The sequence below is a fragment of the Manis pentadactyla genome, chromosome 2 (assembly GCF_030020395.1).
Source record: "Manis pentadactyla isolate mManPen7 chromosome 2, mManPen7.hap1, whole genome shotgun sequence".
NCBI classification, from domain to species: domain Eukaryota; kingdom Metazoa; phylum Chordata; class Mammalia; order Pholidota; family Manidae; genus Manis; species Manis pentadactyla.
In genome coordinates, this window is record NC_080020.1 from 59,781,617 (window position 1) to 59,806,494 (window position 24,878).

At 37.0% G+C, this 24,878-nt stretch overlaps 1 protein-coding gene across 16 annotated transcripts in view; it reads right to left on the reverse strand.

The window, feature by feature from the left end:
- Positions 1 to 24,878, reverse strand: part of PAM (peptidylglycine alpha-amidating monooxygenase) — a 274,025-nt gene that overhangs the window by 62,805 nt on the left and 186,342 nt on the right. For all 16 annotated transcript variants that reach the window (XM_036886992.2, XM_036886990.2, XM_036886997.2 and 13 more), the window contains 2 exons: positions 1,600 to 1,648; positions 115 to 182 (listed from right to left, as the gene is read on the reverse strand). In XM_036886992.2, the coding sequence (XP_036742887.2) occupies positions 115 to 182; positions 1,600 to 1,648 (117 nt within the window). The remainder of the gene's footprint in view (positions 1 to 114; positions 183 to 1,599; positions 1,649 to 24,878) is intronic.

Consider the following 24,878-nt stretch of genomic DNA (forward strand, 5'->3'; position numbering starts at 1 on the left):
CCATGGATTCAAACATATTGGTTACTTCAAAAGTTTATAAAAAATACACTGTAAATCCATTCCTATAGGTTAGGTAATGAGGTAACAGTAATACTGAAAAAGATCATTACTCACCTTTCTCTCCTGCTGGTATAACAGTGTCAACAGACATCATAAGGTACATGCCAGCAATTAAAGGCTGCCTGCAAAAAAACAGCAATGTTTTATTATTTGTAAGTCAAAACTAATTGCCTTGGAGAAATAAGATATATTTCAATACATTGGTCTACAAAATATTATTCATGTAAAAAACAAAACAAGACAATATGGGGAAAAAAGGATGAATATATATTTTTCTTAACGAAGAACTCATTTTGTTGGGCAAAGAGCTAAATACACATTTTAAGGTCCCTGTGGTGGTTAACTGTGTGTTTCAACTTGTCTAGGTGACAGTGCCCAGCTGTTTGTCAAACATCAGTCGGGATATTGCTGTGAAGCTATTTTTTAGACATGATTAATATTTAAATCATTGATTTTGAGTAAAGCAGATTACTGTCCACAATGTGGGTAGGTCTTTTAACAGAAAAGACAGGTCCCATGAAGAGGAGGCAGTTTTGCCTCCAGACTGTCTTTGGACCCAAGATGGCGACACTGACTCCTGCCAGAATTTTCAGGCTGCCTGCCTGCTTTGCACACTTCAGACTTGCAGCCCCCATAATCTTGTAAGTCAATTCCTTAAAGTAATCACTCTCCTTCCTTCTCTCCCTCTACTTCCCTCTCTCCCCCTCCCTGGGTCTCCCACCTGTCTCCCTCCCTTTCTCTCTCTCTCTCTCTCTCTATATATATATATATACTACATACATATATACACAACATACACTACATGCATATATACACAAACACACACACACACCCGCATTCTACTGGTTCTGTTTCTCTGGAAAACCATGACTAAAAATTCCTAGATGTGACGTTCATGCCCTCGTCTAATCCTCTTCCCTTGAGTGTGGGCTTGACCTATATCTGGACCTAGTAATATGTTATTTCTAAGAGAATATGGCAAAACTGATTTTTTTCTCATGCAGTCAGAGTATGAAGATTTGTGGCAACTCTTTTCTTCACCTGTCAGACTTATATATGTTATTTAGTAACTTCTGAGACTCTGCTACAAGAATGGCTTCCCTGTTGCCTGCCCTCTGGTTTTCCCCCTTGCTGGCTGCGATGGAAGCCAGTGGCCCTGTTGCATGCAGCCTGCCCTGTTTCAGGCCCACATAGCGAGGCAGGATGGATTCCTCCAGCCACCACCAGCAGGGCAGTGAACCCTGTGAAGAGCAATGTGAGTGATCTCGGAAGCGGCTCCTCCCTGGTGGAGCCTCCCGATGGCTGAAACCCTGGCCCAGATTTTGGCCACAGCCTCCGTGTGAGGCCACGAGCCAGAGACCAACAAAGCTGTGCCAGACCCTGAGCCACAGGAACTCAGATAATGAACACTTGTTATAAACCATGAGGTTTAGGGTGATTCACTGTAGAGCAATAGATAACTAATAGAGTATATTTCCCACTTTTAAGTTCTCAAAGACTGTAAAGCTGTTATCAGCTAAAATGACCAGGAGTACTTACGGCAGGCGTGTGAGGTGTAAGGACACACCAGAACAGTCCTTGTGATTATCTGAAAACACACACACAAAAAATACACATCTGAAATACGAAAACATGAAAAGCAGATTTCAAACTACTACATTTTAAGTGATCTAACTCAATACTATGAAAAAAACTGTATGGTTTGCTTGGTGCTTTATAGTTTTCAGAGCACTTTCATATTGATGGATTAATTTAATCTCTAATGTATCACACCAGAAACTACAAAACCATCACCTCAAGCAGCTATGGTTTTCTCCTGACACATCAAACTGACCAGTTTCCACTTTCCTGCAGACATACCAGATACTAGTCATAAGAAAGGTGTTGTTACTCCCTATCCATTACCTGTGTTGTTGAAACATCCAGAAAACTTGGTGAACTAAATGGTTTGTTCCATGGGGTTCCAAACTTGCCTTTCTATTTGTGAAGAACTGAAGTAGTTCATAATTTGGGCTTTCCAGGCATTACCACTTCTGGAGTCTGATCGGTCTCTAATTTATTTCTAAGAATCATCTTGTTTAGTTTCTAAGCCTCACACCAACCCCACCTTCTAAACAGAAATCTGGTGCTCATTCTTCTTACATCCTAACTTGAGTGGAAAGCCTTTGAGTAGCTCACTGTCTTTGCCAAGGACACATTTCAGAGGCCTCTTACAAACCCTCTCCCTTCTTCCCGTGCCTTCCCAAGTAGAAATAAGGTAAAAATTTAAGTTACATATTCAAATTCTTATCTCTGGTGAGCTTGCTGGTCTCTCACCACAGAGGCCATGAATAGTAACTCATACTTACTCATTCTTCTATTCCTGTATATACTATTTCTACTTCATATTTTATTCTAAGAAATTGTAAACTTTATATCTCAATTTTGAGAGTTTATTTTAATATAAATGATTTTGCATGTGTGCGTGAACAAGACCGATAGATTTACACTAGAAGAAAGAAGTGTGCTAATAAATAACAACAGATGGAATACTATTTTAAAAGGAATTTTTCTCTTTCAGATATAATTCTCATGCGAAAAACAAAGGTAGCTTCACATCGAAATATATGATAACAGGCCTTAAAGAGGGAGGAAATTAAAGATGGTGGCGTGAGAGGAGAGACAAAAGCTTCCTCCTAAAACTGGATACAATTAGAAAATTTAATTGGCACAACTAATCCTGAGAGAGCAACAGGAAAGAGGATGGCATCAGACTGCACACACCTGGAGAAAAAGAGCAGACCTCAGCGAATGGGGTAACGTACCAGAGCTGTGGCTCCTGGGACCCGTGCCCCTCCCCCACCCCAGCTCACCGGCGGGAGGAAGAGAAATGGAGCAGGGAGGGAGTGGAAGGCTTGGGGCTGCTGAATACCTAGCTCCGGAGATCTGCGCTGGGAGCACAAACCTACATTTCATGGTGCTTTCATGAGACTCGCATGACGACCGGGTTGGAAAGTTAATACGGGCAGAGTTCCTGGGGAGACTGGGATCCTGGCTGCTTGTGGAAAGCAGGGATCCATATCTGGCTGCTCTGGGACAAAAATTTATACCTGTGTGCCTGGCCCATTGGCTCAGGCAGTGGAGACAGGCACAGCAGCCAGGAGGCAGGAAACAGCTCTTTCCTAGCCCAAGTACTGCTCCCTTGTGACCCCCGACATTGCTTCAGGGGCTGAGCAGCTCCAGAATAATGCTTCTGGACACTACAGGGCACCATATACAAACATGAAATGCCAAATGAACCTTGTCCAGAGAAAATTGTTAATACAACTCCCGAGAAAGATTTAAATGATATGGACCTTGTGACTCTTCCTGAAAGGGAGTTCAAAATAAAAATCATCAACATCCTAATGGAGGTACGGAAAGACATCCAAGAACTCAGGAATGAATTCAGGTCAGAGATCCAATCGTTAAGGAAGACGATGGAGGGTATTAAAAGCAGGTCGGATATGGTGGAGGAGACAATAAATGAAATAGAAACTAGAGAAGAGGAATACAAAGAAGCTGAGGCACAGAGAGAAAAAAGGATCTCTAAAAATGAAAGAATATTGAGAGAACTGTGTGACCAATCCAAGCGGAACAATATTTGCATTATAGGGATACCAGAAGAAGAGGAGAGAGAGAAAGGGATAGAAAGTGTCTTTGAGGAGGTAGTTGCTGAAAACTTCCCCAATCTGGGGAAGGACATAGTCTATCAGGCCAAGGAGACCCACAGATCCCCCTACACAAGGGACCCAAGGAAGACAACACCAAGACACATAGTAATTAAAATGGGAAAGATCAAGAATAAGGACAGACTGTTCAAAGCAGCCAGAGGCAGAAATAAGATCACATACAAAGGAAAGCCCATCAGACTAACATCAGACATCTCAGGAGAAACCTTACAGGCCAGAAGGGAGTGGCATGATGTACTTAATGCCATGAAGCAGAAGGGCCTGGAAACAAGATTACTTTATCTGGCAAGATTATCATTTAAATTTGAATGAGGGATTAAACAATTTCCAGACAAGCAAAAGCTGAGAGAGTTTACCTCCCACAAACCATCTCCGCAGTCTATTTTGGAGGGACTACTATAGATGGAAGTTTTCCTAGGGTTGGATAGCTGTCACCAGAGGTAGTAAAATCACAGTAGGGAGGGTGGAGCAGCTGATTGCAAGGCAAATGCAAAATTAAGTTGACTATCCCCAGAGTCAATCTAGGGATAGAGAAAAAGTATAGCATTTGATATCTAATACATAAAGAACGAAGGAGGAAGAAAAAGGAGGAGAAATAGAAAAGAACCTTTAGATTGTGTTTGTAACAGCATACTAAGTGAGTTAAGTTCGACTCTTAGATAGTAAGGAAAGTAACCTGGAACCTTTGGTAACCACAAATCTAAAGCCTGAAATGGCAATAAGTACATACCTATCAATAATCACCCTAAATGTAAATGGACTGAATGCACCAATCAAAAGACATAGAGTCACTGAATGGATAAAAAAACAAGACCCATCTATATGCTGCTTACAAGAGACTCACCGCAAACCCAAAGACATGCACAGACTAAAAGTCAAGGGATGGAAAAAGATATTTCATGCAAACAATAGGGAGAAAAAAGCAGGTGTTGCAGTACTAGTATCAGACAAAATAGACTTCAAAACAAAGAAAGTAACAAGAGATAAAGAAGGATATTACATAATGATAAAGGGCTCAGTCCAACAAGAGGATATAACCATTATAAATATATATGCACCCAACACAGGAGCACCAGCATATGTGAAACAAATACTAACAGAACTAAAGGAGGAAATAGACTGCAATGCATTCATTTTAGGAGACTTCAACACACCATTCACTCCAAAGGACAGATCCACCAGACAGAAAGTAAGTAAGGACACAGAGGCATAGAACAACACACTAGAACAGATGGACCTAATAGACATCTGTAGAACTCTACACCCAAAAACAACAGGATAATCATTCTTCTCAAGTGCACATGGAACATTCTCCAGAATAGACCACATACTAGGCCACAAAAAGAGCCTCAGTAAATTCAAAAAGACTGAAATCCTACCAACCAGCTTTTCAGACCACAAAGGAATAAAACTAGAAATAAATTGTATCAAGAAAGCAAAAAGGCTCAGAAACACATGGAGGCTTAACAACACACTTCTAATAGTCAATGGATCAATGACCAAATTAAAATGGAGATCCAGCAATATATGGAAATAAATGACAACAACAACACAACTTCTGTGGGACGCAGCGAAAGCGGTCTTAAGAGGAAAGTATACAGCAATCCAGGCATATTTAAAGAAGGAAGAACAAATCCAAATGAATAGTCTAATGTCATAATTATCAAAACTGGAAAAAGAAGAACAAATGAGGCCTAATGTTAGCAGAAGGAGGGACATAATAAAGATAAGAGAAGAAATAAACAAAATTGAGAAGAATAAAACAATAGAAAAAAATCAGTGAAACCAAGAGCTGGTTCTTTGAGAAAATAAACAAGATAGATAAGCCTCTAGCCAGACTTATTAAGAGAAAAAGAGCATCAACACACATCAACAGAATCAGAAATGAGAAAGGAAACATCACGACGGACCCAACAGAAATACAAAGAATTCTTAGAGACTACTATGAAAACCGATATGCTAAGAAGCTGGAAAACCTAGAAGAAATGGACAACTTCCTAGAAAAATACAACCTTCCAAGACTGACCAAGGAAGAAACACAAAATCTAAACAATCCATTTACCAGCAAAGAAATTGAAGCAGTAATCAAAAACCTACCCAAGAAAAAAAACCCCTGGGCCAGATGGATTTACTTCGGAATTTTATCAGACATACAGAGAAGATATAATACCGATTCTCCTTAAAGTTTTCCAAAAAATAGAAGAGGAGGGAATACTCCCAAACTCATTCTATGAAGCCAACATCACCCTAATACCAAAACCAGGCAAAGACCCCACCAAAAAAGAAAATTACAGACCAATATCCCTGATGAATGTAGAAGCAAAAATACTCAATAAAATATAAGCAAACCAAATTCAAAAATATATCAAAAGGATCATACAACACGACCAAGTGGGATTCATCCGAGGGATGCAAGGATGGTACAACATTCGAAATCCATCAACATCATCCACCACATCAACAAAAAGAAAGACAAAAACCACATGATCATCTCCATAGATGCTGAAAAAGCATTCGACAAAATTCAACATCCATTCATGATAAAAACTCTCAGCAAAATGGAAATAGACGGCAAGTACCTCAACATAATAAAGGCCATATACAATAAACCCACAGTCAACATCATACTGAATAGCGAGAAGCTGAAAGCTTTTTCTCTGAGATTGGGAACAAGACAGGGATGCCCACTCTCCTCACTGTTATTTAACATAGTACTGGAGGTCCTAGCCACGGCAGTTAGACAAAACAAAGAAATACAAGGAATCCAGATTGGCAAAGAAGAAGTTAAACTGTCACTATTTGCAGTGACATGATATTGTACATAAAATACCCTAAAGACTCCACTCCAAAACTACTAGAACTGAGATCGGAATACAGTAAAGTTGCAGGATACAAAATTAACACACAGAATCTGTGGCTTTCCTATACACTAACAATGAGCCAATAGAAAGAGAAATCAGGAAAACAATTCCATTCACAATTGCATCAAAAAGAATAAAATACCTAGGAATAAACCTAACCAAAGAAGTGAAGGACCTATACCCTGAAAACTATAAGACACTCTTAAGAGAAATTAAAGGGGACACTAACAAATGGAAACTCATCCCATACTCTTGGCTAGGAAGAATTAATATCGTCAAAAGAGCCATCCTGCCCAAAGCAATATACAGATTTGATGCAATCCCTATCATATTACCAACAACATTCTTCAACGAACTGGAACAAATAGTTCAAAAATTCATATGGAAACACCAAAGACCCCAAATAGCCAAAGCAATCCTGAGAAAGAAGAATAAAGTGGCAGGGATCTCACTCCCCAACTTCAAGCTCTACTACAAAGCCATAGTAATCAAGACAATTTGGTACTGGCACAAGAACAGAGCCACAGACCAGTGGAACAGATTAGAGACTCCAGACATTAACCCAAACATATATGGTCAATTAATATTCGATAAAGGAGCCATGGACATACAATGGCGAAATGACAGTCTCTTCAACAGATGGTGCTGGCAGAACTGGACAGCTACATGTAAGAGAATGAAACTGGACCATTGTCTAACCCCATACACAAAAGTAAATTCAAAATGGATCAAAGACCTGAATGTAAGTCATGAAACCATAAAACTCTTAGAAAAAAACATAGGCAAAAATCTCTTGGACGTGAACATTAGTGACTTCTTCATGAACATATCTCCCTGGGCAAGGAAAACAAAAGCAAAAATGAACACGTGGGACTATACCAAGCTGAATAGCTTCTGTACAGCAAAGGACACCATCAATAGAACAAAAAGGTACCCTACTGTATGGGAGAATATTTTCGTAAATGACAGATCTGATAAAGGCTTGACATCCAAAATATATAAAGAGCTCACGCACCTCAACAAACAAAAAGCAAATAATCCAATTAGAAAATGGGCAAAGGAGCCAAACAGACAGTTTTCCAAGGAAGAAATTCCGATGGCCAATAGACACATGAAAAGATGCTCCACATCGCTAGTTATCAGAGAAATGCAAATTAAAACCACAATGAGATATCACCTCACACCAGTAAGGATGGCCACCATCCAAAAGACAAACAACAACAAATGTTGGCCAGGCTGTGGAGAAAGGGGAACCCTCCTACACTGCTGGTGGGAATGTAAACTAGTTCAACCATTGTGGAAAGCAATATGGAGGTTCCTCAAAATGCTCAAAATAGACTTACCATTTGACCCAGGAATTCCATTTCTAGGAATTTACACTAAGGATGCAGCACTCCAGTTTGAAAAAGACCGATGCACCCCTATGTTTACTGCAGCGCTATTTACAATAGCCAAGAAATGGAAGCAACCTAAGTGTCCATCAGTAGATGAATGGATAAAGAAGATGTGGTACATTTACACAATGGAATATTATTCAGCCATAAGAAAACAAATCCTACCATTTGCAACAACATGAATGGAGCTAGAGGGTATTATGCTCAGTGAAATAAGCCAAGCAGAGAAAGACAAATACCAAATGATTTCACTCATCTGTGGAGTATAAGGACAAAAGAAAAACTGAAGGAACAAAATAGCAGCAGAATCACAGAACCCAAGAATGGACTAACGGTTACCAAAGGGAAGGAGACTGGGGAGAATGGGAAGGTAGGGAGGGATAAGGGTGGGGAAGAAGAAAGGAGGTATAATGATTAGCGTGTATAATGTGGGGGGTGGGGAAAAGGGGAGGGCTGTGCAACACAGAGAAGACAAGTAGTGATTCTACAAAAAAAAAAAAAGAAATATATGATAACAGGAAACTTAACTAACAAGATACGTATTTGATTTAACATAAAGTTTAGAAAGTGTAAGAAATCATTGTTAATACTTTGATAATAAAACACAAAAGAAATTTTTACTGTATAGTATTAAGCTTGATCTTAACAAACATAACAAATAAATTCAATTATAAGCACTTTATTTTCAAGTTGGGATTTTTTCTTTCTTTTTTGTCGTGTTACAAAGGGATTGCTATCCAATCTCCTAAATCAATTTCAGTGAGTTGCTATTTTCATAATTTCAGTGAGTTCTTTTTTTGAAAATTCCAAGTGAGTTTTAAAGAGATAATGAGAAAATACAATAAAATATAATAAAAATACAATAAAACAGAAATGACTACAGGTTTATCTCAATTTTTGTCTATGCTTTTAAATTTATTAAGGATGATTATTGTCTTTAGTTCATTTAAAAATAAATTTCTTTTTGAGAACAAGGTTTCCTAAATGTAGTGCATAAGATTAGTAAATACATTAGTCTGTGCTACTCTCAAAATGATTAGCCAATGATTTTACCCAGAATTATGTAAATTTCTCCACTGATTAAAAAAAGAAAGGTGGAAAGTATACCATTCATTTATACCAAATGATTTCTAAACTCCAGAGACTCACCTAATTAGCTTAGTTGATTTCAGGAAACATTTCTCATGGATATAAAAAACATCATGCCTATCCTATAAGGTTGTTTTGAGAAATGATAATCATCCATTCATTCAGTTAATATTTATTGAGCAGTAGCCTATATTGAAGCACTGTTCTATAACTGCAGATACAGGAAAAACAATATATTCAGGTTTCCTGCTCTCATGGTGTTTAAGCTGTAATGGGAGTGGAGACATAGGGAAATGGGGTAGGAGGAATTAGGGACAAACAAATAAAATACCAAACATATAAACAAGATAATGTCACACAGTGAACTTAACAGGATAATGTGATGGTGGGTAGCTGTTTTATCCAGGTCCAGGAAGGATGGAGTGGTCAAGAGGCTGGAGATTGTCCAGGCCATGCAGAGAATGTGAAGAGTCTGGGTTTCCTCTGTTTGCAAAGAAGTCATTGGAAGATTTTAAGCAATGGAGTGGCAGGATCATATAAGGTGTCCACCTAGCACAGTACCTGGCACTTACAAATTATGGGCTAATTACTGAATGTCAGGTTTTGTAATCTTTTAGCTTAATTAATAATACCAGGAGAGAGGTTTTTTCCCCAGTACAAAGTCCATCCAAGCAAAAGGGCCAAGGTGTAATGAGAATTGTCTCTTGGTTTTACATCTTTACACAAAAATAATCAAGTGATCACATTTTGATACCCAACTTGGCGGATACTCTTCACCATGACTTAAAAAAAATTAAATGGGAGAAATCAATAAATAAATTTACGTTTTCAGGAACTATTAAAGAAGTCTGTCCTCATAGCTAAAATGCGTCACTCTCCCTAAGAGTAGCTGGCATGCTGTTGATGCTAACATGCCAGCTCCCATCAGTAACTACATCTTCCTGCTAGATAATGTTCTTTATTATCCCTGTCTGAATTGAGTGGCTTTTTACTCAAAGAAAAGCATGAAAACAAAGTAAAAAAGTTTTAATTTGAAGACATTTTATAACCACACTTATAAAAGTTTTCTCCAACTTAAATAATTGCCATTGCCATATAATTGTTGTCTATTTGCTTCCCTCTCCAGTTTTAAAGTGAGCCATAGTCTCACAACTTGCTCCCTTGCAAAGACATAGTATCCGGTTCTCTTTTGAATCCACATGTTTTTCAACTACATGACATATCCTATTGGAAAGTCAAGAATATCACACAGTAATAAAAAGAAGGCTAAAAACTCAAGTAGTAACAGGAGATGGTCAATATATTCTGGAGAAAATTACACTGAACTTTTGACTTACATATTGTAGTGACTTTAGGAAAACTGGATTTCAGAGACTAAATTTTCCTAGAGTGTAAATGTTGTAGGGTGGATGGCTGGTGTAAATACAAATATCTAGAGCAAGAATATTGCCTGTTTTCCAAAAAGCTCCAGAAATCAAAATCTACAGAAAGAAAATTAGTGAAAGCATACACTTAAAAACCACAGCAGATAGAGTTTCAGAGTCATGACTGAAGGAATTTTTTTATATACATTTTTTGAGGTCAATTTGACCCATTAAATCAGCAAGAAATGAGGTATTTCTAGAAAACTATGCTGTGGCAGGGGAAGGCATGTATGTGTGAGGATATAGGTATGATGCTCTAAATTACACTTCAGATTACCATCAGTACGCAACCATGGGGTGTTAGAATTACAATTCTAACTGTGTGACTTTAAGAAATTCTGTTATTTAGTGAAGGATAAATACACATTTTAACAATGGTACGTGAGCTGACCAAAATTCTAGAAGTTATCTCAAGGAAAATACTCATAAAGCCTATTTATATACATTGTAGACATTATTAGAGTCAATTGGTATTCATATAGTCAATTGCCATTCATATATTATTTCAAATTCAAATTTTATTACTATAAATGACTGCGGTCTCTTCTAGTACAACTTTCTACAGTTTGATCTGAAGAGTCCAGGTGCTTGCTTATACCCACAGGGAGAAATCCCAGTGGGAGTGACTTGAACTCCCACAAACAAGGTGCTCTGGGGATCTGAGGGCTCCTGGATCCACAGCTATTCCTATAGCAGCTTTGGAGAGAAGCATTTTTCAGCCTTATGTTTAGTGTGATCATGACATTCTAACTCCAATGTGATCCTTGCCATGGTGATGCATTACTATTTCCATAATCTCTACACTGATCTTACTTCTGCTGAACTTGGAAACTTCGGCTGTTTTGCATATTTTACTGATGATTTCCAAGTGTGCTCTGACTTTGTCTGCCCTTCTATTGTAACACAGTGCTTCAGCCACAAGATATGAAACCTCATAAGAATTAATTCATTTCAATTCACTAGGCTACATAAGGAATCCGTCTCTGACATGCATCATCATAAAAATGGATGACACTTAAAAGGTTTATTATCATTAAGAAACACATTAGTGCTTCTGCTAATATTTTATCACATAGAATGAAAAAATCAGAACTGATAAAGTTAAGAAATGTATAGAAAATGAACTTGGAATATCAAAAATCATATGCTGGCTGAAAAAGCTGGTCTGAAAGACTATTTTTGTGACTAGAATGAAAGTAAATAGGAGAGAGGAGAGGGAATAGATGGAAAAGTTAATGCAGGGCAAAAGATCAGAGAAATGGAATTCCACAGCTTAAAAAAAGACGGAGACAGTAATGAGCCAAATAAGTAAAATGGCCTGAAATTATAAGATTGAATTTCTCTAAATGAAAGCCTAGGAAGCAAACTATTCCCCTGATTTATACCTCAATATAACTACTATTTATTTCAAATGTACAATATGTAAGAATTTGTGGAGTGGAAAGTTTGGAATCAATCTGTGTATTTTATCACACGCAGTATTTGACCATATGCCTTATAAGATCATTATCAGTTTTCAGGAAGGTGCTCACTGAGTTCCTTTGTTTAAAATGAGTAGGAGCTAGAAGGTCATCTATTTAACACTTTGTACATTAGTACTTGTGATCAGTACTGATACCACTAAGAAACTCCAGTCTACAAATGGGACCGTTCATGTGAAGAATGTAGCACTCTACTTGGAGCATAAGAAAAATACAATAAATATTAGTCGTTACTGTCATTATTCTTTTTATTGGTAGATTCCAAAACATTTCAGCATGTGAATATTTTACTTTTAAGAAATAAATTTTCAGCCATAGTCTGGAATTTCTTTAATTGAGGAAACTGAAGTATGTCAAATTTCTCCAACTAATAAGACAGGAATAAAAGAAAGGGGAAAGGAACATGGGAATATTGAATGAGTAAAGAGATAGTTAAAAAAAAAAGAATTAGAATTGAAATGGTATGTAAAATATATTGCACACAGATATTTTCAAAATGGGAATAGAAATGCTGATACAGAAGAGTCTAACTAGGAAGATATAGAACAGAACCTTCAGTGAAATAAAGAAATTTTAGTAAGATATAAACACTATTTTCTGCCTAAAATGAAACTTTTGGATTAGGGACCACAGGACCACAGAGAAGTTGATGATGCTTTCTTTCAAGATCTTTCTTCGATTTTTAATAATAAATCTCCCTTGGACCAGACCCAAGACAATCTGCTTCTTTTTCAGTTCTGAGTTAGAAAAAGTTAATTCAACAGGATCTTAGGTTTGTAAAAAAGATAATGAAGCCTTTTTTATATCAATATTAAAATTGTTGTTAATCTATATTTATCCACTTACCCTGTACAACTATCACCATGCAAAAATCCCAACCGCTCTTCTCTCCAGGTAGCTTCATTTATCTTATTTTAGTTTCTTATTCTAAAATAAATCACTCTCTCCTTCATTGGATTGGACTATAGGCCCATTCACAGTCTCTCCAAGGTACACTGGTGAGTACTTGACTGTTAACTATTAATATCCTGTATTTATAGAACACTGAACCCAAGACAGCTCTGTTAAAGGAACTTTCATGATTGCTGTTCTTTCAGTGAGGCATAATTACAACCTGGCCCAAGATATGGATTTCAAGATATGCAGATGAAATTTCATTTACTAGACAAGTATCAGATAACATTGGGAGGTATATTCCATTCTAATGTCATATGCATCAACTTCAAGCTTTTGTAATGGTGAACCCATTAATTGTGGGAAAGTTAAAAGAATCATTTTTTAAAAGAAACATAAAATAGCAAAGTCTACTAATGCCAAGGAGAAGCACATCACAGCACAGGAGAATACTGCAGTACTGGAGTTGAGTAATAAGACTTCCTGAAGAGTAGCCTGAAACCAGTATTTCCAGACACTGGATGAGACTTGAAAATAGCATTCAATCAGAATCTAATCTTGAGTGAGATGAAAACTGGATGACCACTCCACAAGGGTCTCAGCTTGCCTTTTTTGAGAAATTGTTCTCCCCTACTTAGACAGAGATGTATGACCACAGCAAGGTATTTTTTTCAAATATACAGACTCATAAAATTTCAAAGTTGAAGAGGACCCTGGAGATGATGGAATTCAACTCTCACATTTTATGGATAGGGAAGAAGATGCTACAGAGATAGAGTGTTGGCCAAAATAATTCAGGTAACTGGTGACACACTGAGGTATCAAAACAAATTTGCCAAAGTTAATACTTAGTAAAAATTATCTACTTTAAAAAGGAGTTCTATTTCTTAGAGATTTCCAAGGCATTTTCTCTCTGAAATATCCTGAAGCTAAGATAAAGGAATTAGGCAAGAATGGGTAAGTAACCAGTGGTACTTAAGGACATCCACTTAAGCAGGAAGTTCATTTCTCTTAATGGGAGCTGAATGCATGGAATATGAGGTTATCCCTTCCAAACTATTTAGCTTGCTTTTCTAATAATAGCTTGTAGTTCCTGCTTGGATTCATAGCTAAGTAGTAAAGTATGTGGAATAATGCATGATAATAACCTATTACATCTTAGGTCCTTAGAAGTCTATTGGTCTCTCCTGATCTTTCCCTCTGGAGATAGCCCTCTACGTTTCATGAGTTCATCTTGTCCCGGTTGTTTCCTGCTTCAATAAAAAAAAACAGGCTAACCATCGATCCTGAGGGAACCAATGAACTGTTATAAACTACATCCCACTAATTGGAAAAGTCCTTCAGAAAGACAGTCCTAGAGTGGATTTCAATTCACTGCACTCTCCTAGGAAGGTAAAGGTAGAGGATAAAGCAAACCCATTATCTGTTATCCCAACCACAGCCTTACGGAAGCATTGAAAAAGCATGCCTTGAAACCATTGCCAAGTTTTGTGAAAAACAAAGAAGTAACGTCTTTAATAATAAAAATGGGTTTTAGAAAATCTGTAACAAATGATAAGCTGTATCACAGCCTTTCATCCTCCCAGAGTGCTTGGAACAAAATTTAAAGGCCACCTGCCAGACTTCATCCCTGTCTTCAGATGAAAACCAATCAAGGGTATCTTTGTACAGACCAATAATTTTTCATAGATGTACATAGATATTCTAGCAACTGCTTGACTATTAAACTGGCTTGATCTTTATGGCTCTTTGTTTTAAATTAACGACATTAAATTAATGGGACAGATGTGTTTTGCTGAGATTAAATCATGGCTCCCAAGGTGACCAACAAAAGGAGATTACTTGGGGATTCATTTGCAAAGTCAGGGAAAATTTCATATAATCAAAATTACTTGGAAAATCCCTTAGGAGAGTGGGAAGTAAGGTCTCTTAACAGATACAACAACACAGCCAGTTTCCTTAGCACTGAACAGACTGCTGTCAGTAATGTCAGCTGGGCCAGGTTGTTAAAAAGATTGTTTCTATACAGTTGGACTATATTATTATATAAAAAAAGGTGATTTCTGTACATTTGAAGTCTTGCAGCAGCAGAGAGATGGACATGAGCAGAAGAGGCAAATAGGAAATGGGAGATCGAGGTGTTCCCTTGTGTTTACTCTGAGCACAGGCACATTGGCAGGAACCCTGGTTTTAACCTTGTGTTTTTGGTACTACCTGGATTATAAATGCAGGTCATAAAAACACTTGACAGTACTCAGCAAAAAGACCATCTTCCAAATTAACCAAAAAATATGTAAGTGAATGTTTTTTTATTAGAGTTTTTTCTAAACAAAATTTGAGTCACCAAACGTCTTCTAGAGAATTCATGGAGCCCCTGAAAGTACAGTGTCAGAATACTAGGATTCTCCACTTACAGATACATTATTATAAAATAGTCTCTGCTCAAGTAGAACTAACACCTTAAGCTGTCCAGGCAAAAGTGTCTGTGCTTAGTAAAAATAACTGAAATAGAAGCACTGTTAAAACATGATACAAAGGCTGCTGAAAGCTGGCTTCGCAGAAAAGCTTCAATGCTAAATAAACCAGCACTACAAAAAAAAAATTATAAATCTGCAAAGAGAATTCCTTTTGAAGCTGTCACTGCAGCGAGTTAGCCTCTTTGATTTTGTATTTATTCACTGCTGTGGGACTAGAAATTACTATCTTCCATTTATCCTGTGGCAAGGAAGAGAAAATGCATTTATCCATTGTGAAAGAGGATGCCTCTCACGAATGACGGCCTGTGCTGTTCCCCAAAGAGATCGGATGGAAGGCAGGCAGGCAGGCAGGCCCAACGACATGCTTGGATAATCGCTCCGTGTGTGAAAGAGGCTATGGTACCACTAATGCCAGAGCACTTTTCTGTGTCCATCTTTCATGAATGCAAAAATAGAATCTACAGTGAACCTTATGATTTATACTAGTTCTTCTCTCAAGAATTATGAACCTGCTCTAGAATCACTTCTAAGGAAGTAAAGTTAAAAGACAAACCCACTCCCCGCCTCAATCCTACTAGGTAAGTACAGCATTTTCAAACACATGGCACAAGTTTTTAAATTATTGATTGGTTTTTGGCCTTTTTTGTTGAACTACAATACACAGAAAAGTGCACAAATCAGAGGTACAGTTTCAGGAATTTAAAAACACTAACACATCCTTCTAACCAGCACCCACATCAAGAGGCAAAACCCTCTGCTTGTGTCCCCTTCCTGAGGCAATAAGTTTCAAATCTTTATGTGATGTACATACCATATTTAGATGTTTATTTGTCTTTTGGCTAAACCCAGGCACATTTAACTAGTAGCCCACTAGCTTCATGGGCTTTAGTTGGATAGTTTTAAATATTATACCTGGTTTCTAAGAAATATTTATTTCCCCTCTCAGTGAAAAGTCTTATCAACCACTGTTTACTTCCTTATCTGTTTTAAATATATATTCACTTTTAAAATGATAATCTACATTTTCTTTTGCATTCTTCCGATTATTTTCTATTCTCCTCACTGAGAACAGAATGTATGAGCAAAAGTCTAGGAACCCTAGAGGAAGTACCAGGTAAAACAAACAATGGAATAAAAAGGGACTAAAGAGAAACTTTAAATTCAATTTGAGATACAAAGTTAAAAACATGTTTCTCATATAAAATGTTTTATTATGAATTTTTGAATTGTCTTGAGGTTTCTCTTATATATGAAAGGTTTACCTTTTACCCTCTTTGGAACTCTCAACTATTTTGTGTAACAACGTGTTCTCCCTTTTTTATTTAATTTAAACCTCTAAATGCTCATGAATGATAAACAAAGAGAAGGTAAACCAGTAGCAACACCATCTTACTTTGTTTTGAAAATAAGGTTAAATTCTGTGGTTTAATTGGGATGTATGTTTTTTGCAGCTCAACCTAAAAATCATTCCAACCTAAAATGATTCCAACCTAAAAATCAGTGGCTACATTTTCAAACCAATTACCTTCATCAACATAAAATACTATTGTGTATTGTATTGTATTTTGTTCTTCAATGAAAAAAATAAATCCAAAGCATCTAATTTGCATATAATTATGCATGACCGTGGTCCTTGGTATTAAGGGATATACTTTGAACATTATAGCTAATATTTGATTTAGCATTAATTTTCAGTCATTCAGTATGTTTGTTGTAATGTGATATGGGGATTAATAAAAACCATAATGTACTTCTGAGTTTAGTAGTAGTATACATATATTAAGTATCATTACTACATTAATGGAAAAACATTGAAACCCCTCGGTGACTCAAATTCTCTCTCAAAATTCCCTCAGACCTTAAGCAAGCCTTTATACTGTGAGTTTGAGACTGTAGAAGGCTCTGTGGTTACTGACCAGAATTGACTCCTGTCCCAGTTATACTAAGTGGTGCACTGTACTAGTTGGGGAAACAAGGGTAAGGAATACTTGCAAAAAGATGGGCCTGAAAAAGTGAGAGAAAGGAGAAAGGAGAAATATCTCCACAAGAAGAAAAAATTGCAAGTTTTCAAAGCTGGAGAAAAGAATTAATAAGTAATGAGAAGAAATGGGGAGCAAAATTAAGGGTTTCCGATCTGATGAGAAGGGTCATGTTTCTGATGGTAAAAATAGGGAGATTAGAAGGATCTCTTCCAGGCCTAGGGAAGGCTGGATTTTATTTTTTAACAGAATATTTTACAAATATCATTAAGGGCTGTATTTGAACAGTTGTCATCACTTTTTTGTTCATGTATTTGTTGAGGGTATCTTCTCCATTTCACAAGTAAGACAGTCAACTAACATAAAAAGGAACTATTGGTAAATGAGAAATAGAAAGTGCAAATCCTAGCATTTCAAATGACTTCCTAGAGCACAGTAAACAAACGTAAGCACAGCGAGGAAGGCGGCGACGGGCACGGTGAGGGGCAGGGAACCAGCTGGAGCACGCGTGCAGTATCTGAAAAACACTGCAGACTTAACTGACGCCCTGAACTAGATTTCACTGAAATTTAAGGGCATCTCCTAATTGTTATGTAAGCCAATGGGCAAGTAAATTTATTTCTGTTCTTAATTTCTTTTGGTTAAACAGGAAATGCTATCTGCTATTAGCTTAAATGGAATTAATTAGTTGATGACTATGTAGCCCTGACCAGCTTCAAAAAAGGAATAATTATGAGTAAATTGAAAAAAGCATGAGTTGCAAAGGAGTAAATGAAGGTAAAGTTAAAGACTTTCTTGAAAACAACTAGAAAATAAATGCAAAATGTGAAAAACTAAATGGTATTGAAAATGAAAGTTTTTTCCCCTAAAAAAAAAGACATCACTTAAGCTAAGTATTGTATTATTCAAAGTTAAATTGCTTTAAAAAAAAACACACACATTTTAAGGGATAAAGAACATTCTGAATATATTCTTTAAAAAAATAATACTTTGTCACTTTACTTATTTTCTTATAACTAAATGAATGAAAATGTAATTCCTGATACTTAATGACCATATTTAGGTATTAAAATAAACAGGTGTCCCATGGAATGAAGGAGATGAATAAGGATCATTAGTGTTCCATACTGAAGATGATTAACAAAGTTGAATGCAGGAAGCTAGGGCATCAGGCAGCTCACATTTATATGAAGAGACTGGCAAAAGCAAAAAAAAACACTGCAGGATAATAGGCTTCCTTTGGATCATTTGAGAAGTACTGAATAGTCCTAAAATCATTCCCATGGCTCACATCAAGCTGCTTGTGTATAATGAAGGTTAGAGAAGAACACGAAGCATTCAATTGCAATTCTTCTGAAATCAATGGGATTATCAAGCAACCTGATTCAGAAGTATCTCTACATGATAAGTGAAATGGATTACTTCATACATCAGAATGAAAAGACATAAATGAGGTGATGTAAATGACTCCAATCTTTATTTGTATTTATTGTATTGTGCGTGAACAAGTTCTTTCCTCTCCATTCCTAAGTGGCTCAAAGGACTTTTAGAAACACTGAGTTCATTATTTGTTTTATGCAGTTAGGGCATGAACTTGGGCAATATACAAACTAGAAATACAGCACAAATTAAATTCTTTTAGTTTCTAATAGCATTAGACTAGTAGCGATACCACCTTAGGCAAGTCACTTAACCTTTCTGAGCATCGATTTCCATTTCTGTGAAACACAGAGGCTGGGACAGATGACCCTGAAAGTCAAACTGTTCTCATTCATTCTATCACCCTGAAGACAGCCCCTGGTGTTAGAAGTAAGTGCTTTAAAAAAGAATTAGTACACAACACACTAGACCTACTGTTTCTACTCCTTCCTTTTCAGAAGAAAAGTCACGGCTTCCTTCACAACAGTGCCATCTCTTGCCTTTTTCTGTAAAGGCCTAGGAAGCTACGGAAATTCAAGCAGGTGAATATTGCCGTCTTGCTGATCATTTCTCTCTCAAAGTTGGTCTCACAGCCTCTACCTTTCACTTTCTAGTCCCTTAACGTTCACTTACAGTCACCTACACAGTTTCTTTAAAAAAATAAAACGTGAAAAATGGAGGGATGTAACTTATTTTTGCTCATTCTTCACAAAGGTTTACCTAGATAAAGTGTAAAGAAGGAACATTTGCATGCCTGTATATAAGGAAACTGATGTCCACGGAAGTCATGTATACATTATAAGGGGCTTCTACTATTAGAGAATTTTAAAACCCAAACATCAAATTTTTGAAATTTGGTTAAAAAGTTAAGAATAAAAATTAACTCTCCTTCAAATTTCTGAATGAAATTAAGTGCCTGAATAACCTGATGGTAATTAAATGCATTTTCTTCTTTTGAAGCTTCCCTGTAAGAAAATTGAGATTTAATTATAGTTATTTTGGTAAAGACAATTATTCTGCTCATGTCCCAAACCCTGGGAGATGGCCTGACACACCTGTTATACAGGAGAAAATATGTAGAAGAAACTTCAATCCTTACTAGGAAAATTTAAGCCCCAGCTGTCAAACTTTAGTTTGCATAAAGATCATCTGGGGAGGTCACTTAAATTTCAGAATCTTGGGCTCAGTGGTAGGTAACACACTGGTTCTCTGAAAAAAATGTGTATGAATAAGTATATATGAACTTATTATAGTTTTTATTAATATAAAAGATTTATAGCACAAAATTTAAAAATAAACATAATAACATATATAATTACTCTTTATTGCAAATTCCATATAACCACTGTTGACTTTCACAGAATTCTTTCCTTAACTTTTGCTGAACTTTTCCAAAGCCAAACTATGGTTGTAACTGATGAGTGAGTAGTTCAGACAAGAATGTTTGTTGATATTCCTGTTTATTAAAACAAAAAACATTCCAACATTCATTGGAACTGCATTTGCCCATCACAGATGTGAGCAAAATCTTTCCTGTATTGCTATTTTTGAATACTGGAAGAATATTTCCTCAAACTTTTTGGCTATTCACAATAATCTGCATTACTAATATCCTTTCTATCATTTCTAAAAATCTAAACAACCAACAAAATAATTTGTCAAGCCCTGACTTGCAGCACTGTCAATTTCCAGAGTGTAAATTTTCCCACCTTGGTTGATTTCAAGCTACCAATGTAACATCACTGAACACTGGGTTGGGAAGAGATGTACAGGTAACATACCATTTTATAGTATTTCTGCCATGCAGATACAATAGATATAAATCCCCTTAAAAGCACAGGTAATGGTAAAATGTAGTAAAGTAATTAGGAGGTGATGATTTTTGACTATTTATTGCCTTTATTTATAGTGATGGCTATAGTTAATAATCAACTCACAAGACATCTGACCATGGACAGTTGGCTCTTGTGAGTCAGCATGAACCAGCCCTAGTCCACCACTGCCTAGACTCCACTTTTCATGCATCTGATTCAGTAGATCTGGCTGAAACCAGGAATCTCATTTTAGAAAGCATCCCATGGAGATTCTGATGCAGGCAGTTAGCAAATCAGATTTTGAGAAATCATGACCTGGATTATGCACTTTAGAGGTAATTTAATTAAGACCTTCCAGTTAATTCTAATCCTTTTATTGAAACAATAAGAGGAGCTCCTTTGTTTAAGGAAACACTGGGCAAAAATTTTCAAGTGTGAAAACATCCAGTGCAGGTAAGAATAGGGGCTCCATTCACTGTGGACTATAAATTGGAAAACTGTTTTGTTGGGTAATTTGGTGGAATCTGTGAAAGTCTAAACTCCATGACCCAAAAATGCCATTTCTAGAAATCTACCCTGCAGTAGTAATACATGGTTACCTAAAACATTTTTAACATTAAAGTTCACTGCAGCATAGCTTATAATAGCAAAAAACTCAGTCCTTACATCGTTAAGAGACAACAGGATAAATAAATTATAGTATATTCGTACAACAGAATACTAAGCAGCCATTATAAATAATGGAAGAGCTTACATGTGGTGCCTAAGAAATATGCCCAGGGTACATCGTTAAATTAAAAACAACAGCAGATGCAGATCTATGGAGAGTGTGACCTGATTTTTGTCCAAAATGAAAAACAGTGTATATGTACCTGTCTGTGATTTGTGTATATACAGAAATATTGGGATACACATATGAAAAGTTGGTAGATATAAACAATAATTACCAGGAGGTGGGAGAGGGGGTGGTGGGAGAAAGGTAGACAAGATTGAAGAGAGTATTATAGATTTTTTTGCCTTTTTAATCATACACCTTTTCTTCAATAGCTTTACTGAGATATAATTCACATACCATAATTCACCAATTCAATGATTTTTATGTATTCATAGATATGTGCAATCATCACCCCCTGTTAGAGATTATTTAAGTAGTATGGAACTGTGAATGATTTTTTAATTTTTCTTTTTAATGATTTTTCTGTACTTTCCCAGAAGAAGAAAAATAAAATTTGGGAGAGATTATTATAAAAGAAAATACTCAAATATATCCAGAGTCCTCCGATCTTTGTTACATCTTAGCTGATAATTCAAGTATTCAGGAGTAGGTTTCTTTGTTCTAATACTAGAACAATTTACAATTCTGTAACCTGAAAAGCTCTGAGAGCCTAAAGTTTTCCATAACATTTGACAGCAAAATCTGATCTGAACAGATGTGAAGTTATTTACGGTCTTTTTTATCCCTTATAGTATGACTATTTGAACATTTTATTCTAGGAATACAGACACATTAATTAGGGATGGCGCTCTAGGCTCCCAAAGGTGGTGTGATGTAATCATGATTTATGCACTTGAGTACCTTTCAGAAAGGTTTTAACGTTCTTAATTCCAAACCATATCAGGCCCAAAGCATTTGAGTTAAATTTTGTGCCCCTGTATCAAGGAATATTAGAGAAATAGGAAATGAGAGTTGAGCAGACTTGCTGAATAGCGCAGGTATCACAGCCTCAGGAGAGAAAAGGGAAACAGGTAAAATAGACCCTTGTTGGAACTCTGGTATCTATTGAGGATGAGGAGTGTTTAAACAGGGCTGCTGCCCCTGGAGCTGTGAACTTGGAACCATTGTGTGTGGCCTGGGATGAGAGATCATGGTGAGAAGTAACCGTCTATGTTCGGGAAGGCGGTTAGGCTTGCTGGACAATGTGCGTGTCCAGGTCCTATTCAGGGAAGGCCAGGCTGAGTGCTATAAAGGTGCCGTCTCTGTCTCCTGCTCAGTACAGAGACTTAATGGTTTTCAGGCATCTTCCTGGGGGCAAAGAAGCATTAACAACACCTCTGTATTTACAGTTTCTAAGGAGATTCTTAAAATATGGAAAGTAATCCAGAAGGCTCAAAAACACATACCCTGATCTACTTGGACAGATTTAGAGAAGACAACAGAGGGGAGCGATGAGGAGCAATCTTCCACCCAGTTCCACAATCTCTGCAATGAGGTATCAGGGAGTCAAGAGCACTCTAATGCTTACACTAAAGTCAGAGTAGTCTGCTTTATACTGAAATGAGATAACTTTAAGTGCAGCTACCCTGCCACTGATCTATGCTGCATCTTGTTCAAAAATGCATTAGCAAGAGATTTTTCCTGGACTCACAATTTCAAAGCTTGTTCCTATAGCTTCCTGGCAGTAGTCTTGTAAGAGGCAGAAATGCAGTAGGAGTCACAGTGAAATTAGAATTCCTCTGGAATCCTGTTTTCCCTTCTGCCTGCCATTGTTTCCATTCCCTCATGCTCACTCTACTACCGTTAGCTGTGGTGTGACAGGATCCCCAGGTGTGTATGTGTACACGTGGAGTGTGCATGCATGAATGCGTACCCTGTGTGTAGTAACAGCCACGTGTCTGGAACAAAGCTATTCAGAAGCCATACCTAAATGGATCATAGCCAGGATGGAATAACACCAAGTGGGCAAGAGGAAATCAAATCTGAAGGTCAGCAGATCTAGGCACTAGTGTTCCCATGATTTCATTTAGAAGTTTCCTTTAGAGGCTTCAGTTCAGAATGTGTTTATTCTAAATTTACAAATAATTATATGAAACTTAGCTACCTACAGTCCACACCTAAAGCATCAATTTAGAACAAGGGAGAAGGATGCCTATAGGAAATCAAAATGGCAACAGGAAATCTCTTTCTAAACCAGGCGGTCTTTGCCTGCCCCTCAAGCCCCTCTCCCTGACTGTGTACTGGCTCACATGATACAGTTATTTTATTTTTATCTGCCCCCATTGGAAGGTGAGTTATAAGAAGGCTAACTTTAGTTTTCTTACTCATCTTTGCCTCCATGCAGTGCTCTGTGTGAATTAAAATGAAGTGGCAACTCGACAACAGAGGAAACTATAGAAAATAGAGAAAAGCAGTGTGAAGAGGCAACGAGCCTAGTAACATGGGGAAACTTTATTCCTAAAATTTTAAGGGAAATCATTGTGTAGTAGTTGAAATTCAGAATAATATCCCAAAATGATGAAGAAAAGGGGTATGTAGATAATCAGGATAAGTAACATTTATTGCTGGTCAGCAATGTGTTGGGCATAGCTATAATCATTTAACATCTGCCACCTATTTTAATTTCATAAAACATGTAATATATTTGGGAAAGATTTCTGTCCAAGATGTTTTAAAGTTATAGTACTTAAAGAGTTAAAAAACCTTAGCTTTCTGGAAAATTTGGCTATTGAAAACAATTCATTCTCTGAGGGTTTCAACTTGAATTTTATGATCTAATCTGTCCCCCCAGAAATTAGAAGGCTAAACTTCTTAGAGTTCACATAAAGGAGAATTGAAAACAGGATCCCAGCTTTCATTTACCTTACTTAGAATATAAGTATTAAACACTCCCCTAAGGAATACGAATCTTTTAGCTACATCCCAGGAACATGCTGAAATGTAGGTGTACTTTGAGGGCTGTGATGAAGGATGGAAGCAAGCCCTGGACATGTTTGTGTGTGTGTGCGTGTGTGTTTGGTCTGTATCCTTGCTAATACCTGCTAGTTTTCCTATACTCACTAAGAACTTAAGGACAATACGTAGTTTATAGCTTGGAAATTTTGCCAACCAAAAGGCAGAGTTTATGCACTTGGGAAGAGATCCTTGCCTCCATTTTAAGAATATTAGTTCTAACTCCCAAAGTGCATAGGTTCTCAATTTGAGAAATGAGTTACTGCTGGACATTAGTAAACTAAGGCTAGAAACTCAGGAAAGGAGACGCCAGTTTTCTTCAAATTTCCCTGGGCCAAAACATCCAGAAGAAATATGGCAAATTACTGCAACAACCTCAAGAGAATTTTCTCTTTGGACAAGACTTTATTGAAAAAACTTGGCCAAAAAAAAAAGACCAGAAGGAATCTCTATTTCCCACTACTCTAATTTTCTCAAGGGCAGGAACTTGGCCTCATAGTTAACCTTTATATAACTGAGCTATGAAAAACAAAACTACTGTGGAGAGCAGGAAATGGAGCATAACTAGGAAATTCCTAATGGCAATATGACAGACATGAACACCAGTCT